At 43.4% G+C, this 26,173-nt stretch overlaps 1 protein-coding gene across 7 annotated transcripts in view; it reads right to left on the bottom strand.

The window, feature by feature from the left end:
* DYNC1I2 (dynein cytoplasmic 1 intermediate chain 2) overlaps window positions 1-26,173 on the bottom strand; it is a 128,750-nt gene that overhangs the window by 28,046 nt on the left and 74,531 nt on the right. For all 7 annotated transcript variants that reach the window (XM_073545866.1, XM_073545868.1, XM_073545872.1 and 4 more), the window contains 4 exons: window positions 9,761-9,850; window positions 8,745-8,907; window positions 8,538-8,637; window positions 7,164-7,289 (listed from right to left, as the gene is read on the bottom strand). In XM_073545866.1, the coding sequence (XP_073401967.1) occupies window positions 7,164-7,289; window positions 8,538-8,637; window positions 8,745-8,907; window positions 9,761-9,850 (479 nt within the window). The remainder of the gene's footprint in view (window positions 1-7,163; window positions 7,290-8,537; window positions 8,638-8,744; window positions 8,908-9,760; window positions 9,851-26,173) is intronic.

Raw genomic sequence — 26,173 nt, 5'->3', positions numbered from 1 at the left:
GTAAGCCTCCAAGATTGCCGATCTAATCCAGCGAGCAATAGTGGCCTTGGAGGCCGGCAGGCCCTTTCGTGCACCATCCGGTTTGACAAAAAGGGAGTCTGTCTTCCGGAACGCCTCGGTCCTAGCCAAATAGACCCTCGTAGCCCTGACCAGGTCCAGTCTGTTCAAGGAGCGTTCCCGGGGCTGAGATGGAGCCGGGCAAAAAGGTAAAACGATGTCTTCATTCAGGTGGAAAGCAGATACCACCTTAGGAAGGAAGGAAGGAAGGCTGAGGTCGCAGTACCACCTTATCCTGGTGAATCACCAAGAAAGGGGGGCGACAAGAAAGGGCCGCCAATTCCGAGACACGCCGGATGGAAGTAATGGCCAGCAGAAAGGCCACCTTCCAAGAGAGAAAGGATAGAGAGACCTCCCTGATAGGTTCAAAGGGAGGACCTTGTAGGGCCTCTAGGACTAGAGTTAGATCCCAAGGATCTACGGGCGCTTGATACGGCGGTGCTGTGTGAGCTGCCCCCTGTAGAAAGGTCTTAACCTGCTGACGAGAAGATAATGACCTCTGGAAAAGCACGTAAAGAGCCGAAACTTGGCTCTTTAGGGAACTAAGGGCAAGTTGAGCGTCCAGGCCCACCTGAAGGAAAGCCAGAATAGAAGGGAGCAAAAAAAAATAGGCAAAATGTGATTGGATTCGCAACACCCAAATTAGGCCTTCCACGTTCTATAGTACATTCTTGAAGAAGACAGTTTCCTAGCATGGATCATGGTGTGAATTACTTGGTTTGACAGGCCGGATTTTTTTCAGAACCGCGGTCGCAACGGCCTCGCCGTCAAATTGAGAGACTGAGAATTGGGGTGGCATATCGGACCCTGAGACAGTAAATCCGGTCTGTCTGGAAGTCTCCAAGGCGCATCCGCGAGAAGGCTGACGATGTCAGCAAACCAAGCCTGCCTGGGCCAATCCGGCGTGATGAGAATGACTGGCACCCCTTCTGCCTTGATTTTCAACAGTTTGGGGAGAAGAGGAAGGGGAGGAAATAGATAGGGGAGTGCGAACTGTGTCCAAGGAATGGTCAGAGCATCGACCCCTACTGCGAGAGGATTGCGTGCTCTGGACACGAACCGAGTCACCTTCCTGTTCAGACAGGACGCCATAAGGTCCACGTTCGGGCTTCCCCATCGCCGATAAATTTGATGAAAGACGTCCTGATGCAGGGAACATTCCCCTGCCGCGAGGCCATTGCGGCTGAGTAAGTCGGCGGCCTCGTTTTCCACGCCGGGGATGTGTATCGCGGATATCGCTGGAACTGAGGCCTCTGCCCAATGAAGGATCTTGGATACCTCGGCCAAGGCACTCCGAGTCACTCCCTGGTGGTTGACATATGCCACCGCCGTGGCATTGTCCGTCTGGATCCGAATTGGCAGACCCCTGAGTTGCCTGTGCCAATGAAGAAGGGCCAGAAGAATTGCCCGTATCTCCAGGACGTTGATCGGGAGGGCTGCCTCTTGCGACGACCAACGCCCTTGGACGGTCAGATGGCGAAATACCGCACCCCAGCCGAGGAAGCTGGCGTCCGTCACCACCTGCCAATGCACCGGAAGAAAAGACCGGCCCTGGGAGATGAGAGGTGATGTTAGCCACCAATTGAGGGACAGTCTGACTCGAAACGAGAGTCGGATTGGACGATCCAGAGAGGACACTGATCTGTTCCACTGCGCCAGAATGGCCTGCTGAAGTGGTCTCGAGTGGAACTGGGCGAAGGGAATCGCTTCCGCCGTTGCTACCATCCTCCCTAAGACTCTCATGGCTGAACGGAGAGAAGTGGGCCGAGGACTCTGAAGCAAGCGAACATCCCACCGGAGAGTTACTCTCTTCTCTTCGGGAAGAAAAACCTTCGCCTGACGGGTGTCGAAAAGTAGGCCTAGAAACACAAGACGTTGCGTTGGGATCAGGGAGGACTTTTTCCTGTTGATAATCCACCCGAATCGGGAAAGGGTGTCGCAAATGATGGCGAGACTTTCGTGAGCCTGGGGCAGGGACGGGGCTTTGATGAGGATGTCGTCGAGGTATGGGAAGAGCACGAGACCTCAGATCCTTAAAATGGCCATCAGCACTGCCTTGATTTTCGTGAAAAACCCTGGGAGCGGTGGCGAGAGCAGTAGAGCTACAAATTGCAAATGCTCCTGATGTATCGCGAAGCGCAGGAATTTCTGATGTCCTTGGAAGATGGGAACATGTAGATAAGCGTCCTGAATGTCTATGGAGCACAGAAACTCCTGTGCCTCCATGGAAGCGATTACTGAACGAAGGGACTCCATTCTGAAGTGTCGCAAGCGGACCCTTTTGTTTAGTAACTCTAGATCCAGAATGGGCCGAACCGTACCACCTTTCTTTGGTACTACAAACAGGTTTGACTAGAAACCCGTGAAGCGCTCTGCTTCTGGAACGGGGATAATCACCACCGAATCGAGGAGAGAGGTGATTGCGGTATGGAAGACCGTGATCAGAGAAGGATCTTTTGGGGATCGGGATTCGAAGAATCGATCCCGAGGACGATAAACAAATTCTATTTTGTATCCTGAGGATACAATTTCCCTGACCCAAGCGTCTACCACCAAGGCGAGCCAGACGTCCCTGTAAGCAAGAAGACGGCCACCCAAGCGGTGGGATGAGCCGGGGTTTTGCCGCCAGTCATGCTGAGGAAGACCTTCCAGGTCTAGACCTGGTGGATCTACCTTGGGAGGAATGGGAGCGCCAGGAAGGAGTGGGCCTAAAGGAAACTTTTCCTATCTTGGCACGCTTGCGGCCTCCGTTGGTTAGAAGGCGACTCTGCGGTCGCGAAACGACGAAAGGGCCAGAACTGACGTTTCGGAGGAGGCCGACGAGGCTTGGACTGGGGCAGAAGGGAGCTTGTGCCCCCAGTGGTGTCCTTAATGATCTGGTCTAGTCTGTCACCGAAGAGGCGCAAACCCTGAAAGGGTAGGCTGGTGAGGGACTTTTCTGATGATAAGTCCGCCTGCCGGGCATTAAGCCAAACTGTGCGCCGAATAGCCACAACGTTGCTAGATGCTTGGGCTGCGCAAGACGCAGCATCTAGGGAGGCAGATTCCAAATATTCGCCCGCATGGGAAATTTGGTCGGCAAGGTCCGCCAGTTGCTCTGGACGAGCCCCGGCCAGAATGCCTTGTTGGATATCCCTAGCCCAGATGGTTATGGCCTTAGAAACCCAGGTAGAAGCGAAGGCCAGACTTGGGGCCGATGCCGCCGCTTTGAAGGCTGATTTCGCAAAAGATTCTATGATTCTGTCGTTAGGATCTCCTAGCGACGCTTCCCCAGAAACCGGAAGGACAGAGTTGTTAGATAGTCTGGAAACCAGCGGGTCTACGAGAGGAGAAGTTGACCATTCTGCGGGAAGCTCCGGCGAGAAAGGGTGTAAGACGCCAAGGCGTTTCCCTCTTTGAAAGCACCTGGTCGGATTCTCTCTTTCCCTAGTCAGAGTCTTCTGAAACTCAGAATGAGGAGCGAAGACCTTGGTAGGCGGTTTAGACCGCCTGAACGAAACACCCTGATATGCAAGTTCCGAAGGCAAGTCCTTGATCTTAAAGGTTTGGTTGATCGCACCAATGAGGCTCTTGGACCATATCCCTCATGTCTGCGATTTGGTCCGAGTCCAGCTCCAAAACATCTTCGGAGGGCGCGTCCGAGAAAGTTTCGCCTGGTTCAGAAGAGGATCTGTCAGACCCGGGCCGCTGTGATGGGATATGGGGCGAGACGGAGCGAGAAGACGAATCGGAGAGGTGCCCCTGTCTGGATCTTTTGCGGCTAAATGTTGGTAGGCTCAACCGGAGCTCCTGTGGCCTGCTGGGCCCTGCGGAAGTCTGCAGGGGCAACTTATCAAGTACAGAAACCAGGGTCTGAGACACCTTAGAGAGATCTGCCACAGATTGAGAAAGAGAGGAAGCCCACTCTGGAATAGGGGTCTCATTCTCACCTGGGCCAGCCGGTGGCTCCTGAGCGGTGGGATCAATGGGGTTGCTGCAAGTCCTGACAGAGGGGAGAAGACTGGCCCGATGGAAATTTGCGTTTGCAAGCAGAACATGCAAAGTGACTGACCACAGCTGAGGATGAAGAGGAAGTTGGGGGGCAAGAGCGAAGTGGCTTAGAATTAGACATGGTGAGCTAACCCACTAAGCGGCGCCAGACGGTTAGGGGACCAAGAGCTGAGGAGGGTGTCAGTCTGCAGTGCAGAGCTACTCACGGCACCTATGAAGCGACTTTCAGCTATTGCTCGGCTCACTTGGGAACGGCTCCAGTAGACAGGGAAGGCGACCGACTCTCAGGCTGAAGAAAATGGCGGATGCCTGGGAGAAGACGCGCTCTGCAGAGGAGAAGATGGGCGAAACAACCGCGCTTGGACGCTCCCCCTGTAAAAGACCCGCTCGGAGCCCATAGGACGGCTGGGGGGAGAGGGCGGAACCATTCACTGCCCCTAGTCCCCTTAGTGTGGCGGAGGGAGGTACAGGACGGGCGGGAGAAAGCCCGCCTGAGCGAGGGGGCGTGGCCTCGGCCAGCACAAGGCCCGAACAGAACCCAGGGCCTAAATTTGAAGTGGCGGCCGCCGGAGGGGCGCGGTGCGGCGCGGAGGTATCCCGCCAGCCACACTGTCGCGGCGCTATGAGGGCACGGGGCTGGAGATGCCGCAACATCCGATGCCTAAGCCAGCGCTTGCTGACTTAGGACCCCTGGAGCAGCGCTGTCACCGGGCTTCCCCTGAAAGGAAAGGTACCACAAATCCAGGTCGCTCAGTCGCGGCGCTCTGAGAGCCCAGGGCTGCGGACGCTGCAACGTCCGATGTCTGAGCCAGCGTTTGCTGCATTAGGACCCATGGAGCCGTGCTGTACCTTACATCCAGTGAGGAAATAAGACGTCCGCACCCTTCAGCGGACGTCCGTGCCTCCATCTACCGACAGGCTCTGGTGGGCGAGTGGGTATGAGCATAGGCTAGGATCTATTTAGTTCTTGATCCTGCCGGCTAGACCTATGAGGATACGGGGTGGCAGCACATGCCATACTCATAGTCTCTTTGTGGGAGTACAGATGTGACTGTTCACTCTGTATCACTCTGAAACCTGCAAGGGAACGACGCACGCTGATGTAGATAGGGGTCTAATGAAAGACCCGTGTCCACCTCCTACTGACACTAAGCTAAACTGACTAATTCAGCGCCAGTCGGTGGGATGTATACTGCAGAGGAGGAGCTAATATTCTTATGTACATAGTGTGAGCCTCCTAGTGGCAGCAGCATACACCCTTGGTTCCTGTGTCCCCCAATGAAGCGATCGAGAAAGTTGATGTCACAGCTCACCTCCTCCCCCACCCTTCAAAAATAACCCTTGCCCAGATTAGAAGCTCAGAAACTTTTTAGACCAAAAGAAAAAAAAAAATAAAAAATAGTCAATCTCCATCTTTAGTTGCTAATGTCTATATTTCCAAAAGAAAAAAAAAAAAGTCCTAAATTAGGGCTAGTGGTTGGTGTAAGAAATGTTCAAGTTTTTTTTTTATATCAAAGAAAAACATGCTGCCCAAACCATGGACAGGAGATACATTATTCTCTGAAACGCAGCTCTGAAAGATAGCTCAAAGAGCCGGACGAAGACCATGAGAAGAAACCAGACTAGTCTGGCAGGATTCTCCCAGGTGTCTTCTCTAGTGATGAGCGAACGTGCTGGGATAACGTGTTATCTGAGCATTTTCGAGTGCTGAGTGTCTTCGGTGTGCTCAAAAAATATATTCAAGTCCAGGCGGCTAAGTCTCACGGCTGTTTAACAGCTGCAACACATGCAGGGATTGCCTGTTTGATAGGTAATCCCTGCATATGTTGCGGTTGTTGAACAGCCACAGGGACTCTAACATATTATTTCAGGACCCCCAAGTCACTCTTTTAGCACACAAGTATGCTCAGATAACACCTTATCGGAGCACGCTCACTCTTCTCCTTACACCTCTCTAGTTGATTGGAAGGTCTCTCCCAATGTACACACACTAGAGACCTGTCAATCACCTGGAGAGGTGCTCACTCCCCCTACTCTTTGACTGACATCTGGTGAGTATGCAGAGCAGGCTGTCCATCAAGGTGCAGGAGGGAGCGAGAACAGCGAGCAGTGACTGTCACAGCCCCGGTGCCGCCTGATGACTGGACGCAAGTGGCTGCAGGGAAAATATAACTTCATTTTCTCCCTGTAACCGCACTTTAGGTTAGACATCCAAAGATATCTAAAAAAAACACTTTCCAGGAGATTTCCATTATTTCCGCAGATAGGTTGTCGTTAGTGCAGATATCTGGTGCAGTCACGCTCCCTTGTGTGGCCTCTCGCCTATCCAGCTGGTCTACAAGACATTCCTCTGCTTGTTTGCACAGTTTTACTGTGCGGATGACTGACTGTGACATCTTGTAGCAGTTCCCAACTATTAAGTAAAACTATTGCAAATTTTCAAAGAGGGAGAAATAAAAAAAAAAAAAAACGGAAAATATAGTTTTTAAACTCAGAAATGTTTAAGGGTTTTTCTCCTATCAGTTTCAGCAAAATTAACATTTGTCAGTCATCTCTACCGTGCTCTGACAGTAATCCGACAGCTCCGGATTACACGCTACATTTAATCCATCACAATAAACTCAGCAAAATTTGACAACCAGAAAATAGAAGCTGCTCACTTGTTGGCAAACACATTTAAGCTTTTTTCTCTTTATTTCGTATTTCGATCACATTCAGAGCATGTGTTTCCACTTAAACAAGTCTGTTTCCATCACCTCGGGCAACGTTCTTCTCTCTTAATGGCCCAAAAAACCTATCGTCTGGCATGAGAAAGCGGTGAGCGGTTTTTTTTTTTTCCTCTGGGCCTGGGAAGGCTTGAATTAATAAAAATCAGAAGGGACATAGCATGCAGGATTTTGGCTTCTCTATACCATGTGAATAATGTCAGCAGGTCCAGAAGAAAAAAAAATAAACATATATGCATTTCTTTCTGAACTGATGAAGGGCTCAGTCAACATATGTTTGTAAATGCATGTGGTTTACATAGGGGCAATGAAATAATTATGCTAACTAGTATTAGGGGGCACAGCCCAGCATGAAGGCAAATGATTAGCATAATATGTCCGCTTTCATACCTGGCAGTGAAACACATACTCCGGGGTTGTCTTCTTATATTTCATGTTCCAAACGAGAGCCACGCCATCTGGTTCATGCGGGGCGTCCTCGTTGTTGTTGTATGATGCAACCAGCAACTCTGGGTACTGTCAGAGAAATGAAAATATGCGATGGCATTAAAAGGGGTTGTCCACTTCAGAATAAGAATAAACCGCTTAGATGCTCTCCTGATGCACTCATATATGCCCCAATAATGTACTTGTGTTCGCAAAGATCAGCCTAACAAAAAGGAAATCCCTGCAAGTGTTGCGACACGGCAAAGTCACTCGGTTAGCACCTGAGCATGCTCAGATAACACCTTATCCGAGCACGTTCGCTCATCACTATACATTATATATAACTGCATCTGGAACGCATCAAAACTTTTTTTTTCTGCCTTTAATATATATGTACATGCAAGTCATCAATAATATAATTACCGCCCCAATATACACCTAAACATATAATGCGGTGCCAAAATAATAAGGTTGCACAGTGCACAAATAATGCTTATCACAATATGGCAGCATGCACAGTTAAAAATTATTAATTGGCAAGTAAATAAAAAATTAGGCTAGGATTACTTAGATTAGATTTTTTTTCTTCATAATCTTGCACATCCTTAGATGCATTTTGCTCACTAGTCTTTTTATTTTCCATTATCTCAAAACTTATCTTCATGGTAAAAACACTGGTAAGTTGCAAAGAAGTCCATTACAACTGGTGCATCTAAGAGATAGCTAGAAGCCGCATTGCTCTTAGATTTTTATTTGTTTTGTTTTTTAAAAAAAACCAAGCAAAACTTTGCAATAAACTATTGTGATACATCAGTGAGAAGCAAATGTGAAGGCTGATGTAATATCAATTTAAGATAGAAGTAATTAAATTCATGTCTATGACTTAAGAGGGGAAACTAAAAAATTGACTCCAATAATTGACTTAAAATGGTCCTAAACACTTCGCATTCCCTTGAAGTTACCTAATGGGTGAATGAAGGGGACAGTAGTGAATAGTAGATTACTACATGATTCTTCATCATTGGTGTATATGGACATCTATATTATGTATACCCATGATGAAGGATCATTTAATATAAGCAACAAAGCACATTTCCCTTTGTGACATCACTTAGTGTCTTGGATGTTGATCGATTGACCGATCTCCACGACAATATGTGACGGTACAAATTGTAAAACACCACTGGATAACTAGCAGACTGCATTACTGCTAATCTAGTATTTGGCAAAAACTACACGACTGTGTACAGGTCACGCCAAAAATATCTCCTACATAAGACCAGTTAAAAGTTACATTTCCCCTTTAAAAAGAAAATGATTCTGGTGCAATCTTCGTACCTGAGAAGACCAATCCAAGCAGCTGACGACGCGATGCTTCGACCAACGCTCATCAAAGAATTGCCTATTCAGCGATAACTTTGCACCCGCTTGTATTTCCCTGTTAAATACAGAAAACATCAACAATGATTAGCTGGAATGTAAAATGTGCATGAACCTAATTCTACAAGAGAAGATTAGAATGGATATTCCGTCTTCCGTAATTACCCTTCTTTCTCTTCCAAGTCTCGGCCGCTGTAATCAAAGAAGATGTTGACTTGCTCAGACAGGGCGCGCTCCACGATTCTTGTGCTGTGGTCAATGAAACTAATAAATTCTTCGGTGTGAACGATCTGCTGTTTCTCCTCTTCTGTGAGCTCGTGTGGGGGCACTGTGGGAATAATGTATAGGATTATTAATCAGAGGATAAATATCACTAATTGCTATAAAAGAAATGCTGCTTGTGCTTTACACACGCCAACCAGACATCATCATAATCATGGCAATTGAAGTCATCTGAGAAAATGGCTCCTTTCAAAATTATTATGACCTGGTCGGCGACATATAAGCTTGTGGTGGTCATATACATTAGATTTATACAAGTCAAACCTGCTTGTGTTTGTGGCGCCTCTTGATTTTTTTTTTCCGATGGCAAATGTCAAGTGAGATGAGGATCAAGCAATGTGTTTGTCACCAGAGGTGCAGCTTACACCCGTCTTCCTAGTAAAAACACGTGCACACTCGACCTAACGGAGCATGCATGTGTACATAGGAGTCAGGATAGACTGCAGTCAGACTACCCTTCATTAAACCGGGAAAGGGTCAATGTCTGACTGGAGACATCTACAATCCGGATTAGGTAAGAGTTGAGAGTATTTTCTGAACATTGCCTCCTACCAACTATAGCAGAAGTGTATCATCCATAAGACCTCGTCCCACCACCTTCAATAAAGCTAAAGCCAAGAGATACTCAGTAGCACCGCTTGCACTGTACGACTCCGACCAACAATGTCTTGTATGACCGTTAGAATGTGCAACCAAAATCATGTGTCGTTATGGGATATCGGTGCGACCCAAGTAGAAAATACTAAATTGTGACCAGGCCTTTATACATCACTTGTTTTAGGTTCTTGGAAAGTGATCGATTGTAAGCCAAAAACTGTCGGGAAGACCCCAAAACACACAAGGACAATAATAATAATAATAATAATAATAATAATAATAATAATAATAATAGACATTACATTCACTTTTCTCCTCCTTCTTTGCAGGTTTCTCCTCTTCAGGTGCAGCTGACTGCTTTGGTACAACAGTTTCCTCTTCATCGTCATCTCCTAGAGATTAAAAAGAATAAAAAAAATTAATAGGATACACAATGTTATTTATTCCTAATGACATACAGAAAATTACATTTTTAAGTACCATTATACGTGAGCTTGCCATATTGGAAACCAGTATACCTGCAGATATGGGGACAATCTGCATCACAATACTGCCCAGCCGCCTTACTGGAGTGCGGCTACCGGGAGGAAACTAACTTATTTCCTCTCGGAAGCAGTCGGATATCAGTCTTGAGGGCGATCAGCAGATAAGGGGAACTTTTATCCCTGTAACAAGAGGATGCGGCAGGTCGGACGCCGGACTGCAGCTCCATTCATTCCATATTAGTCGGCTGGAAAAAGCAGAGTCCCATAGGGATTAAATGGAGCGATGGTCAAAACATGTGCACTGTGTTCCATTCTAAGGCAATGCTCACATGTCCAGTAATCTTCAGTTAGAATGGATACAACAATTTTTTTGTTAATGGCTAACTACTCGACATGTTAACATAGCCTTGTAGTAAAAGTTCCCCGTTCTGCCGATTGGCGTTATTTCCAGTGCTTGGACACCCACCGATCAGCAAGTTATCACCTATTAACTTGTTATATCCTCAGACAACCACTTTAAAAATGGTATGATGCCCAAATAACTGAAAAAGACACAATTACTTTTGAAAAATTTAACAATTTTATTTTATTTTTTTAAAAAAGTTTCTTTCCTTTTCTATTTAACTTCATAAGACAACCCTGCCCTGACTACCGCTTCTGTAGCAGCAGCAACGTCCATCAAGTTAGTCAACTAAGTGGTTCATAAGAACGAGTTGTTCCCGACTCCAAAAGGTCTAATCAATATTCCAAATATTCCGTAAAAAAAGAACAATCATAAATGGAGTTGATCAAACCTGAAAATCTGAACTGTACCATCAACAATCTTTGCATAAATCAATAGCACATCATTGAAGAAGTCGTGTAAAACGACATTTCTGAGTATTCTAGTACAATGGATTAAAAAAAATAATAAAAAAAAAAAAACACCCCCCCATCCAACAATCACTAAATACTTTTCAAACTTCTTCAGGAAAAAAAAAAAAAAAGATGCTCAGAAAAGTCCCTATGTTAACAGAAGAATAAAATGTCTTAAATATATTGAATAGGAACAGTTTTCCAAGTGTTTTTCAGGAGTATTTAGAGTGGTTCCCATCCCCCCCACCCCAAAAAAAAAGAAATAAAAAGTTCTCAAACACTTTGTGAACTTAGCATAGAAGCCATTTTCTCTCCGCTCTAAAGCAGAATGGATCCATCGTTGGTTTGATGAGTTACAATTTGATATTAATGCTTACCCCTCCAAATCTAAAAAAATAAAGAAAAAGTTTTATAAATTGGGAAAAAAAAAAAAAAAAAATCTACAAAAAAACAACCTAACAGATCTATTAAAACAAACATTGACTTTTGTGTACATATGCAAATAACATGCTAGAATGAAGGGGAATATATAGGTAAAACACTTAATTTAGAGGTGTCAAATATCGAGCAACTTGGTGGAATATGTAAATACACATGATCGTTGCCAAGCATCCTTGTAACTACAATGTAAATATATTCAGCAGATTGAAATATTATAAGAAGGAGGGAAAAAAAAATGATGTTTTCTTGCCAGTTCTAATCAGTGAAAACAGCTGCACAAATGTTGCGGCAATCAAAAGACAATGGAGCTACTCAAGAAGTTTTAAATAAGAATGAAGGGCTCAGTAAGGAAACGAGCAGCCATGGGAGGGCCTCCTAATAAGTGGAGCGAATACTTGATCAAAGTAATGATCTCAGCGTTTTTTTGCACATATGGCATGAATATGAAACATTCAGGTTGCGACGGGTCCGTAAACACACTGAAATATTCAGGACCGAGGAGCGGGGCCGAGCGTTTTCATACATATCCACAAATAAAAGCTCAATTGTCGCTTCGGCTCCCAATCATCTTACTCTAGGTTTTGCAAGTCTGACTTTTTCAATTCTTGTTTCAAAGGTAATCTGTCACCTACTTTTGGCGGGCGATGAAAACAAGGTCGGTCCGGTCCGATGTTCCCCATGTGTGCAGCCTCCCCATATTTGGCCACCGTCTGCAGTTTTTTGAGGAATAGGAGTTAGTCCCCGCTATTTGTTGCGCGTGCGCCAAGCATTCTTAGCTAGCGCACGCGCAGTATGCTTTGCCCAACTGCGGGCAAAGCCGAAAAGCCTGACTGCGCATGCGCCGGTTAACAAAGCCCCGGAAGTATTTTGCTGTGTTCCGGGGCTTTGTTAACCAACGCAGTCAGCCTTTTCGGCTTTGTCCGCAGTTGGGCAAAGCATACTGCGCGTGCGCTAGCCAAGAATGCTTAGTGCACGTGCAACAAATGGTGGAGACCTACTCCTATTCCTCAAAAAACTGGCGGCCAAGGATGGGGAGCCGGTACACATCTGGAACACCGCCCATCGGACCGACCTCGTTTTCATCGCCCGTCAAAAGTAGGTGACAAATTCCCTTTAATAAGCAAAAGGTTAGTAATAATAAAAAAATAATAATATACAGGAATGATAGTGCCTCCATTATCCATCAGCGCAAATATTTTCTGATAGGTGAAAGTTTTAGTGTCTGTGCACACGTTGCGGATTCTGCTGCGGATCCGCAGAGGATCTAGCACTGAGGATCTGCAGCAGATTCTCCTGCGGTGTACAGTACCATTATATTCAATGTAAAATAAAAAATGCTGTGCACATGCTGCGGATTTTTCCGCGCAGATTTGTTGCAGTTTTGAATCCGCGGCATGTCAATTCTTTGTATGGATTCCGCAGCATTTTTACACCTCTTCCATTATAGGAATCCGCAGGTGTAAAAACGCATGTGAAATCCACACAAAATCTGCAGAAAATCAGCAGTAAATCTGCACTAAATCCGCAGGTAAAATGCAGGTTATTTTACCTGCGGATTTAGTGAAATCCGCGCGGAATAATCCGCAGCAGAATCCGCAACGTGTGCACATACCCTTAGTAACACACAATGGCGGCAGAGTCTCAAGAAACAATGCTGCTGACAGATTGACTATTAGGCTATGTTCACACTAGTTGTTTTTCTGCAGCAAAACCTGCTCTTGGCAGTAAAGGAGCTGCAGAAAAAAAAAGCAGGTTTTGCTTGTTTTTTCTTGCTGCGTTTTATTTCACCACCCATTACCTTTCAATGGGTGAAAACCGTGGAAAGAAGTGACATGATCTATTTTTCAAAAACCAAGTAAGGCTATGTGCCCACGTATGCAGAAAATTTCTGCATCAAAACCGGAATCCTTCCCAGAAAACGCGTGTTTTTTTCCACGTTTTCCGGGCGTTTTTGATGCCTTTTTTTCCCGCGTGTCCCCAGACACACAGAAAATAGCTAAAAACGCGGACTTTTCCGCAAAATTAATGAGCATGCTGCGTTTTTTACCACGAAGCGTTTTTTTCGTGGAAAAAAACGCATCAATATGCACAAAAAGTGCAAAACGCATTAAAATGAATGGGATGCTTCTTTAAGCGATTTTTAAGTGTTTTTGCCGGTAAAACCGCTTAAAAAACGCTAAAAAAACGCTTACGTGGGCACAGCCTAAAGCACAAAAAAAAAAAAATCTGTGTGCATGAGATTTCTGAAATTTGCTGGTACTGTAAACTGCAGCTGAAAATTTGCATAAAGAACACATTTAAAAAAGGCAGAAAGACCGCCTAGTGTGAACACAGCCTTAAGGTTTGTTCACACGTTGTGTTTTTTCCACAGGAAGAAAAAAAAAAAGCATTTACAGTAGCAGCAATGTGAATGAGATTTCTGAAATCTCATGTACATGCTGCATTTTTTCCTTCCTTATCTGCAGGATGTCAAGGTTTTTAATGTTTTGTTGCAGCATGTTTTTACTCATTCAAATGAAGGGTAAAAAAAAAAAAAAAATATGACCATAAAAACGAGTTTATTTTAACAGCATTTTTCTGCCAACAATCTGCATTTCCTTGCATCAGAAAAATACTAAACATGGGAATATGACCTTAGACTAAAATGACAGTCTAAGCAACCAAAAAAAAAAAAAACAGTAACGGGAAACACAGTTTACACAAAATCTAAACTAGAATGTACATGTTATTACTTCTATAAAGATCTGTTGAGTCCCTATCGTTTCTCTTGGTAGTGTGCCGCCATATGGCATCTCCATGAGGCGCCATATTGCAGAGATATTTCCCCCTTGTCCACTGGATGCAGGATATCAGTTTTTGAGCAGGTCTATGTTATATCAGAGGTGTCCTGTTTTCCTTCTTTCTTGCACGCTGGCTTCATGGGAGGTCGTAGAAAATGTTACTACGATAAAAAGTCAACCGACCTCTCATGTAAAGGAAGAAATAGATCCGAAATGTGTTAGGGCCCTTTATATTTGCTGATCATTGGGAAAGTGCATTCCAAAAAAAACACTTATTTCAAGATTATTCGGCATGTTTAATCTGGCCGGCAAATCACCTTGATGAACAAGTGAAAAAGGCTTGTTGAATGAAAAAAAAAATAATTCTGGTTTTGGCTTATAAATACTGTTGTAAAATACTGACTAAATCCCGATAGTGTGAATGTGGCCTTAAAGTCACAACATGTTCGTGCAAATACGATTTGTACCTCTTTGATGCCAAAAAACTAGAGTTAAAGGGATGCTGCATTCCCACCTGGAGTGTAATGGTTTGACATAAAACCTCTGGATGAAGGTGCATGATTAACAATGAGGTTCTCCAGACTTCTGTGGGTGCCTTATATCTCAGTACATCTAAAGCCATAATATGGTTGTGTAAAATAGGACCGTAATTTCAAAATAAAATGCAGATTTTTGGCATTTAAAAAAAATAAAAAAAACATAATAATAGGGAAAGCAAAGATCTCTTTGTGGGATGGAAGTGTAACCATTACAGCAGCAAATATATAAGTAGCTCTGTTATAAGGGTAAATTCCACGGCCCGGGATGCAAAACTCTCTCCGATTATGTAACCGTTTCCCATACACGAGTATTGTGTGTCTCTGTTTCCTTTGAGAGGGTGGAGATGCAGAAACAGAAGGAAAAAAAAAAACCTCAAACTTTTATTCTATCCTGATGTTCTTCTTGAAGAATCCCAAAGCTTTCATCTGCTCCGAGAGGCCCGGGGAAGATTCTTCACTATTATAATGATTATCTTACAAATTCTAATCAGACCCATTTAGCCGAATGACAATCAGCAACATATTAAGTTTCAGGTTTTGTCAAATATCTATTTACAATAAATGACTGAGCTCTACTGTTTTTTTTTGTAGGAGCCTTTAAGGAAGAAGGTATGATAATTGAAGGAATAAGCCATTCTTTGTATTTTCTCCTGCTCCTTCCACTTGTATATAAATGTACAATATTATTAAATTTACTTTCCACGGCATATATGTTCTACAACAAACAGATCTATGCCATATAAAATTTTACAGATTCGCTCTGCCTAAAGCTGAAAATTTAATTTTGGCCAGTTATTCATGACCTCATATACCCTAATTTGATTTGGCTTGCGGTGGAGATCATTCAACCCAACAGACCTCCAGATTACGAGCACAGACTTGACCCTCAAATCTCTTCCATCCAATTTAAAGCTTGAGACATGGGAAGGCGTACAACTAAAGGTGCTGTCACACTTAGCGACTCACCAGCGATCCCGACCAGCGATATGACGCGGTCAGGATCACTGGTGCATCGCTAAGTGGTCGCTAGTGAGCTGCCACACAGGCAGATCTCACCAGCGACATAGCAGCGGTCGGGAGTCGTTACCTGTCAGACGAGGTGATCCTGACGTCCTCTCGCCCCGCGTCGCTCGTCTCCACAGCAGGAAGCGCCAGCAGGAAGCTGACAATGAGAAACGGCTCAGGACGTTCTCGCACGATCAGCGATAACCAGCGGGGGAGCAGTCGGAGGTAAGTATCAGACATAGCAATATCGCTATAACGTCACAAAACTAGTGACGTTATAGCGATATCGCTTAGTGTGACAGGCCCTTAACAAAAAAAGAATTGTTGACCTTCAAGTAAATCTGTCAGTAGGATCACCTCTGCAAAGCCATGAAGGTCATAGAAAGTTGAATAAAATGATAACTCGATATCTGAAATCCAATGTTTTCATGCAGAGAAATCCATGTTTTCATTTAGTATGTAACTGAGCTACTAAGGTCTATGGGTGGGATATAGATCTCTCTGGGAATCTGCCTCCAGAGATTATTGTAAATGAAAAGTGGCATTACCAGTGTGAGACACGTAATGACTGACAGTCTGCTCTCCTGACATACAGTTCTAGCAAAAATTGAGAGACCACTGCAAAATGAAGTTTTTCTGATTTTTCTCTTTGTAGGTATATTTTTGAGTAAAATGATTATTTATTCTATAAACTACCGACATGTCTTCGAATTTCCAAGCACTAAATTTTGTTTATATTTTCGGAAAATGAGAAATGGTCAAAATAACTAAAAAAATGCAGTGCTTGCAGACATCAAATAATGCTAAGAAAACAAGTTCATAATCATTTAGAGACAACAATACTAATGTTTTAACTCAGGAAGAGTTTGGAAATCAATATTTTGTGGAATAACCATGATTTTTAATCACAGCTTTCTTGCGTCTTGGCATACTTTCCACCAGTCTTTCACACTGCTTTTGGGTGACCTTATGCCACTCCAGGTACAAAAATGTAAGCAGATCTTCTTTATTTGATGGCTTGTGACTATCCATCTTCCTCTTGATTACATTCCAGAGGTTTTCAATGGAGTTCAGGTCTGGAGATTGGGCTGGCCATGACAGGGATTTGATGTGGTTGTCCTTCATCCACACATTGATTGACCTAGCTGTGTGGCATGGTGCATTGTCCTGCTGGAAAAAACAGTCCTCAGAGTTGGGGAACATTGCCTGAGCAGAAGGAATCAACTGTTTCCAGGATAACCTTGTATGTGGCTTGATTCATACGTCCTTCGTAAAGATTAACCTGCCTAATCCCAGCCTTGCTGAAGCATCCCCAGATCATCACCGATCCGCCACCAAAATTCACAGTGGGTGCAAGACACTGTGGCTTGTACACCTCTCCAGGTCTCTGTCTAACCATTAGACGACCAGGTGTTGGGCAAAGCTGAAGATTAGACTCATCAGAGAAGATTATCTTACTCCAGTCCTCTATGGCCCAATCCTTATGGTCTTTGGCAAACTTCAGCCTGGCTCTCCTTTGCTTCTCGTTGATGAAAGGCTTTTTTTTTTTTTTTTTTAGCTTTACATGACTTGAGCCCTGCCTCTAGGAGCCTGTTACAAGCTGTTCTTGCCTTTCTCTTCACCTCAGCTGCCATTTGTCATTCCTTTTGTAGATCACTTGATGTCATCCTGCGGTTTCTGAGTGACATTCGAATAAGATGATGGTCATCCCGGTCAGTGGAGAGTCGTTTTCGCCCTCTGCCGATCTGTAGCTTTGTTGTCCCCAATGTCTGCTGCTTGACCTTGTTGTAGTGGACTGCCGCCTAAGAAGTTTTAAAGGATGGAGGCAACTTGATGCTCACTGTATCCCTCTGCAAGTAAAGCCAGAATTGAGCCCTTCTTTTCAACTCCTTTGGCATGGGTAAAAGTTATTTTTTCATTCCTATTACTCTTGGGATATTACTGGCACTTGTTTTGCCATCCAGCTTGTCCTATTGCAAGAGGATTGTTAACACCACAGCAGGGTTTTTTTTTATACTTTCTTTTGTTAAATAAGATTTGGTTCAGGTGATCACCTAATCAGAAGCACATTGAGTGAGTACTCTGGTTGGAATTCAACTGACACTGGAATGGAATGGCTGTCAGACATGTAGAGAAGCTGATTTCTATAAAACTGCAGTGGTCTCTTAATCTCTGGAGGCAGATGCTCAGGGAGATCTACCGTATGTTACAAGAATATTTAAACAGGTTGTAATGTAACAAAATAGGTAAAAAAAAAAACACACCAAGGGAGTGAATACTTTTGCAAGTCACTGTACATGCCCATATAGAGCTTATGATAGTTGATCCTACTGACAGAGGCCCTTTAAGTATTATGTTGTATTTTTTTTTTTTTACATAATAAAGTAAACTACAAACACCCATATAGTACATTGGGTTATCACCCCATTCTAAAGCTGGACATACACATGAGATATCTGTCGGCTGAACATTTGTTTGGCCAACAGCTAATTCGCAGGACTCCCCCATATACATTAGCAATTGGTTTGGGCATTTTCATAGAGCAGAGACAAGAAACCCGTTACGAGACAACTCCAAAAGTGGTATTCAGGGAAAATAGACCAGAGAACCAAGTACTGAAATGCCAACTGTCCGAGATCCTTCTCTCCCCCAACATCATCTGTGTGGGAGGAGTTGAGAGGACACCAGACACATCAAATGATGGGTGGCTTGGCCAATATAGCTTGTACAGGTAATCTGAAAAATAAATCAACCATCCAAATAAATTTGATCTTTATGGTTTAACTGAGGTGCAATTAACCCACAAATTACAGTCTACCTTTCTTCCCAGTGGTCTCACTTTTGACAAGTAGTAGCCCTTGCGGTCAAAATCCCAAAAAATTGAAAAATAATAAGTATGAGTATTGAATCCCTGTTAGGTCTGTCTATACTTGGCCTCATAAATGAACTACGAGAGACAAGAGTCTTAAAAACACCACAATGTAATTTCAGCCAATATTTCTTAAATTAAGAGACCTCCGTATTAAAACAAGGGCAATGTGCATGAGACAACCAAATTATCCCGGGTTATATACTTAAACCTAGACTTGAATGCAAGTTTTTTGTTTTTTTTTTAAACAATTTTAAGCGATTCTTTATGCTTAAGAAAAACCATAAAACACTGCAAATCCATATAAAAATTAAAAAACTACTTAAACGATCAGTACTAATAGCATGAAAAGGTAAATCATAACTTTAGGTACACTGTGCTGCTGCAACTGAGGCACCAAGCAGCAGAACGTTTGGAGACAAAACTACATGGATGTGCATAGGTGTGCTTCACCCACAAGTCTCCAACTCGTCATTCTTTCAGCTTTTATTTCAGTTTTAGGCATTTTTAAGCTTACACTAAATTCATTCACCATCTTAACGCTAGTTTTTTCAGTCCTTTTCATTTTTTTTTTTTAGGTTTGCTCAATGATGTGGGCCTGGTTTTCATTATCCAGATGCTTTCAGTTAATCCATCAAGTGAGTCCTTTCGAAACGTTGGAAAATTTTTACGCAACACACAGTGTCATGGTTGAAAGTGTCGGCACCCTTGCATTGTTCAAGAAAAATACCTTAAGTACTTCTCCCAGAAAATTATTGCAATGAAAAAAAAAAAAAGCGAATTAAACAAAATTTCACACAAACCCCCTGAAAAGGGCTGGACAAAATTGTTGTTACCCTCAAACTTAATAATTGGTTGCACACCCTTTGGGATAAATAACTGCAATCAATTGCTTCCTATACCCGTCAACAAGCTTCTTACACCTCTCAGCTGGAATTTTCCACCACTCTTCTTTTGCAAACTGCTCCAGGTCTCTCATATTTGAAAGCGCCTTCTCCCAACAGCAATTTTAAGATCCTTCCACAGATGTTTGATGGGATTTAGATCGGGACCCTTTGCTGGCCACTTCAGAAGTTTCCTGTGCTGTTTCCATTCATTTCTGGTTGCTTCATTAAGCATGGTTGGGGTCATTGTCCTGCTGGAAGAAGCATGACCTACATTGCAAACCCAGCTTTCAGACATTGGGAACTACATTGAAACCCGAAATCCTTTGGTAATCTTCAGATTTTATGATGGCTTGACCACAGTCAAAGCACCCAGTGCCAGAGGCATCAAAACAACCCCAGAACATATTTGAACATCCACCATATTTGACTATAGGTATTGTGTTCTTTCCCATGTAGGCCTTATTTCGTTTTTGGTTAAAAGTAGAATGATGTGCTTTACCAAAAAGATCTACCTTGGTCTCATCTGTCCACAAGACGCTTTCTCAGAAGGATTTTGGCTTTCTCACGTACATTTCGGCAAACTGCAGTCTAACCTTTTTATGTCTGTGTCAGTAGTGGGGTTCTACTGGGTTTCCTGCCATAGCGTTTCATTTCATTCAAATGTTAACCGATAGGGTGCATCAGAGTCAGCACAAACTGAGCCTGTAAGCCTGCTTGAATTTCTTTGGAACTTGATTGGAGCTGCTTAGCCACCATCCGGACTTCCCTATGTGGCAAACTTTCAACAATTTTTCTCTGCCGTACACATCCAGGGAGATCAGCCGGGTTGTAACAGTGCAATGGGTTGTAAACTTCTTGATTATGTTGAACACCGTGGACAAAGGAACATCAAAGATCACTGAAGATGGATTTCTAATTGATGGATTGTCGATATTGTTCAACAACTTTGGTTCTCAAGCCAACAGTTTTCTTCTACTCTCTGTTCTCGATACTTAGTGTGGCACACACAGACACAATGCAAAGATTGAGTTAACTTCTCTGGTTTCAGATGTGATCTTCATATTGCCCACTCCTGTTACTTGCTACAGGCGAATTTGAATGAGCATCACATATGGTTTAAACAAAGGTGTTTACCCACAATTTTGGAGAGGTGCCAACAATTTTGTCTGGACCATCTTTGGGGGGGGAGTTTGCATGAAATTATGTCCAATTTCCATTTTTTCCTCTGTGTCTTTGCATTGTTCCAATACACACAAATAAAACAAACATGTGAATAATAAAACATGTGAAACTGCATATACACACACATTGATTATAGTTGTGTGCAGTATTCATGCTCTGTTTGGATACGCTATGGCAAAGCGAGCATGTATAAAATGTGTCTTAGGAGAAACTTACATAAACATATACATACACATATGCTCAAAAAAATAAAGGGAACACTAATATACCACATCCTAGATATCTCTGAATGAAATATTCCATTTGCAAATTTTTATTCATTGCATAGTGGAATGTGTTCAGAATAATAAAACATAAGAATTATCAATGTAAATCAAAATGAAACTCATGGAGGTCTGGATTTGGAATGATACTCAAAATCAAAGTGGAAAATCAAATTACAGGCTGGTCCAACTTCAGTGAAAATGCCTCATGACAAAGAAAAGATGCTCAGTAGTGTGTGTGGCCTCCACGTGCCTGTATGACCTCCCTACAACATCTGGGCATGCTCCTGATGAGGCGGTGGATGGTCTCCCTGAGGGATCTCCTCCCAGACCTGGACTAAAGCATCCGCCAACTCCTGGACAGTCTGTGGTGCAACGTGACGTTGGTGGATGGAGCGAGACATGATGCCCCAGATGTGCTCAATTGGATTCAGGTCTGGGTAACAGGCGGGCCAGTCGATAGCTTCAATGCCTTCATCTTGCAGGAACTGCTGACACACTCCAGCCACATGAGGTCTGGCATTGACCTGCATTAGGGGGAACCCAGGGCCAACCGCACCAGCATATGGTTTCACAAGGGGTCTGAGGATCTCATCTCGGTACCTAATGGCAGTCAGGCTACCTCTGGCGAGAACATGGAGGGTTGTGTGGCCCTCTAAAGAAATGCCAGCCACACCATTACAGAACCTCTGCCAAACCGGTCATGCTGAAGGATGTTGCAGACAGCAGATCGCTCTCCACAGCGTCTCCAGACTCTGTCACATCTGTCACATGTGCTCAGTGTGAACCTGCTTTCATCTGTGAAGAGCAAAGGGCACCAGTGGTGAATTTGCCTGGTGTTCTGTGGCAAATGCCAAGCATCCTGCACAGTGTTGGACTGAGAGCACAACCCCCATCTGTGGACGTCGGGCACTGAGACCATCCTCATGGAGTTGGTTTCTAACCGTTTGTGCAGACACATGCACATTTGTGGCCTGCTGGAGGTCATTTTGCAGGGCTCTGGCAGTGCTTCTCCTGTTCCTCCTTGCACAAAGGCAGAGGTAGCGGTCCTGCTGCTGGGTTGTTGCCCTCCTACAGCCCCCTCCACATCTCCTGGTGTACTGGCCTGTCTCCTGGTAGCGCCTCCAGACTCTGGACACCACGCTGACAGACACAGCAAACCTTCTTGCCACAGCTCACATTGATGTGCCATCCTGGATGAGCTGCACTACCTGAGCCACTTGTGTGGGTTGTAAAGTCCATCTCATGCTACCATGAGTGTGAAAGCACAAACAACAATCAAAAGTGACCAAAACATCAGCCAGAAAGCACTGGTACTGAGATGTGGTCTGTGGCCCCCACCTACAGAACCACTCCTTTATTGTGTCTCGATAATTGCCAATAATTTACATCTGTTGTCTATTCCATTTGAACAACAGCATGTGAAACTGATTGTCAATCAGTGTTGCTTCCTAAGTGGACAGTTTGATTTCACAGACGTTTGATTTACTTGGAGCTATATTCTGTTGATTAAGTGTTCCCTTTATTCTTTTGAGCAGTGTATGTATGTATGTATGTATGTATGTATGTATGTATGTATGTGTATGTAAAAAAAAAGGAAAAAAATATATACACATATACATACACACACACACTCAGTGCCCACAATGTGGCCATCGAGGTCGGCCGGCACCAACAGAGCTACAAGTCCAGGGAAGACAGACTGTGCCTACACTGTGACCTGGAGGCCCTGGAGGATGAGATCCACTTCCTGCTACTCTGCACCAAATACTCAGCAGTGAGGGACACTCACTTCAGGAATTTCAGCTCCATGAAGGATGAAGAGAAAACATATCCTGCTGGGTTAAGAAAGCACGGTGGAGATAGCAGCACAATATGTGAGCGCATGCCATAGGCTGCGAGAAAGACAACCATGATAAGCCACAGACTTCCTTACCCCCACCCTGTACCCCATCCATCGTTCCTTCAGTCCCCTCCATTATCCCCACAGTCCCTACTTCCTACTGGACACATGCTTTGGCAAAACTAATGTTTATTTGGTCCTGCCAATAAAGCTTCTATGAATATAAATATATATATATATATATATATATATATATATATATATATATATATATATATATATATATATATATATATACATACATACACACACACAGACACATTGTATAAAGCGCATTTTATCCATGCTTGCTTTGCAGTAACATTTGCAAACACAACATACATAATACACATAACTATAAGTAATATTTACGTAGGTTCTTTATGAAGTGTGCACTTATTTTATATGTACAGTAAGCTACGCAAAAAATAAAAAGTTAAAAACGCTGCCTCCTCTGATGAACCCCACTGAATACAGGGGAGATTTCATGATAAATGGTGTCAGGAAGCTGCAATGAAATTTATTGGAAACCTCAATGGAAATCACTAACAAATACATGTATTTCGGATGCAAAGTCAAACAAAGCAAATGCTTGCTGTATAGTTATATGCAACACAGTGACATATTAATACTGCTGAATAAAGACCATCTTCCAAAGTGGGGCTTGTGATCATCGGCTTAATGGGCCCCGGGCCTGCTGGCATAAAGATGTCTTTCATTAGCTTTCAGATGGCTGCTGTAGACAAATTCTTACAAAACATAATAGTCTCCGCTGCATTTGACTCCCCTGTCATCCCGGATGCAAGACTCATTTGCCACACAGTATCATGTTTGACAATGAGAATTTGAAACCAAAATGTATTTTCCTAATTTCCATGAATAATGGAGGAGCCTCGTACGGCATGCGGAGAGGCACTGCCTGGCAGAATGCTGCGTGACAACTGCTTTGCATAATCACTATATACCCTACTACTGAAGACGGGGATCGGAAAATAACCTTAACGACTTGGTTAAAAGCAGGCGAGGCAGGCATTTCCTATTTGCTGCCTCCCACGGTAAAACACTACTGGTCAATCAGCTAGGTCACGGCAGCGGGGGGACTGAAACCCGCTTTATCTCTGGTAATGAGAAGCCATTCAACAGGAGTTCAACTTGTGAGTCTATATAATGCCTCTGACCCATGTTTAAAGTTTGCCAAAGCGCTGCATAAAAAAAAAAAAATGGTAAAGGGACACTGAACAGCTGCAAAGCCCAAGTCTGAGCAAGCTTAGCCAGCTGACAAGATAGCAGCAACCAGATGGCACTGCTGGGGATTGTGTCTCTCTGCTACGGAGGTGGCGATGGGATGGCACAGCATTTTTCTGCTTGGCTGCTTCCAATCATGGCTTTCCCCAATGGCAAGAATGTGCAATTACTAACACTGCAGGCGGTCCGCAGAGGAGAATGCACCCGTGCAATGCAAAAATAATACATGCTACCGGGTTCTATGACCAGCTGCCAAACCACACACAGACAAGACCCCGGACAGAGCGCAAAGGTCGTTATCTCTCTGGGGGCTATTTGGAAACGTGTATTTACTCCATTCAGGTGTGGCAATGGCGGTGTAACACAGACGGGATTACGTCTTTAGTTTTATTTCATAGGTGCCGCTTGTTAGATAAGGGATTGCAAAAAAGATCAACAAGCAGGAAGACAGAAATATGACTGCCCACCAATATCCATCTATAAGCGGAACGGCCGTACCATCCAATTATGTCACTGATGCCCACAGGTGTGTGATAACATGATTAGTGGGACAACTAGTTTGGGCAAATGACGCCCCCATCATTAGTCACCCAATAATAAGCATGCCCCTGCCTGAAGTGTAAAAACTATTTTAGGGATATTTAATAACCATGATGGAACCGATGGGGGCCGGTGTAAATCAATATAAAGGCAGAAATAAAGACATATTTCACGCAACAGCAATTCTCAGACAAGACGTGCAACCAAAAAGATCTGTGCAACTTGACTGTTTCAGAGTTGTAATTCTGATGTAGAAAAAAAAAAGGCCAAATCACAGATAAGTCACAGTCGCATGCAACTCGTATAGAAGTCTATGGCAATTAAGTCGCTCGTGACTTACGGCAGAAAAGCATACACAGAGACATTTGTGAATGACGTAGTCGGTTGCAGGTTACAACTCAACACCATAGAAAATCATTAGCGGAGACACAGTGACCGATCTCTTGTCCCTGTGTAGCTCCAGCCTTACTGAGTAACTGTCGCTTTAATTTTTATTCCATAAATCAATAATACACGTGAAAATAAGAAACTTTGCAATGTATCTTAATCAGAGAAATCGGCTTTGTTTTCCTCCAGGACTGATAATTCACTCAATTTATGAGTAACATTTTTGTTTAGTTTAGTCAGATTTTTCCCATTACTGAGAAAAGGATATGGCAGTTAGTGCTTGTAAAATTCTATCTGGAGATAGGAGGGAGGAGCTAGCGGAACACACAGTCTGCTGCAAGTTCTCCTGGAACAGCAGTTACAGTTCTCCATAGAACTTTATGAGCACCAACTGACATCTTCTATCTCAGAAATAGAAAAATCTGTGTTCAACTGAGACAGATTTTAACTGCAAAGTGAGAATTTTAAGAATGAAAATCAGAAAGATGATTAGTTTAAGAAGATATATTGCAAAGCTTCACAATTGTACATGTGCTATTGATTTATGAAAAAAATAAAAAATGACTGACACTCTAAGTGCCAAGAAAATATGCTATTATACTAATGCCGCACTGAGCGTTAACGGAAAGGCTCCATAGATACACAACGCAAGTTGAAGCTGTGCCTGAAAAGGAGAAAAAAATAATATCCACCTAGAGAATAATAATAATAATAATAATAATAATAATAATAATAATAATAATATATTATTATTACTACTATTATTAACAACAACAATCATAACAATAATCCTACAAATCAAATGGGTTCATAAATTCCTGCACCAAGAAAGAAAAGTATACAATATGTTACATCGAAGTAAATGAAGTCTCATTGCGGTGACACAGCACCACTGGGCGGGTTTCATCATAAAGTATTACGATGCTGACTAATGTCTTTCTGGCAGAGCCGGAAACCAGAAGGTCAAATTAAAATCTGAAACCATGGAGCGCGCCATTCCATGCACAAGGGCACCATTCCAATAAAATTTTGTAGCCATGTTTAAGGTTTAAAAGAGATTTTTCTTTTCGCTGTTTTTTTTTTTTTTTAAAGAATGATGGGTGCTTTAATCCAAATGGTAATGACACACGCCGGTCCGACATTACTTGAAATTGAGTGATTTGCACGTTCTGACAAGTTTACAGAACTCGGATAAATGGCATGAATGATTTCAATATATGCTCATACTTTTGAACCAAATGGTGAAGGTTAAAATCTTTCCTTTCAAGGGCCTCAATCAGCCACAAAGGAAAACAGTAATCACTGTCTTTTCAGCCAGCCCAACCGCATTTGTCAGCCCTTTCTCAGTCAATGCA

The sequence above is a fragment of the Dendrobates tinctorius genome, unplaced genomic scaffold, assembly GCF_039654945.1.
Source record: "Dendrobates tinctorius isolate UK_male_01 unplaced genomic scaffold, ASM3965494v1 ptg000143l, whole genome shotgun sequence".
Lineage (NCBI taxonomy): Eukaryota > Metazoa > Chordata > Amphibia > Anura > Dendrobatidae > Dendrobates > Dendrobates tinctorius.
Note: the sequence above shows the minus strand (reverse complement) of the source record. Positions and strands in the feature narration are given on the sequence as shown.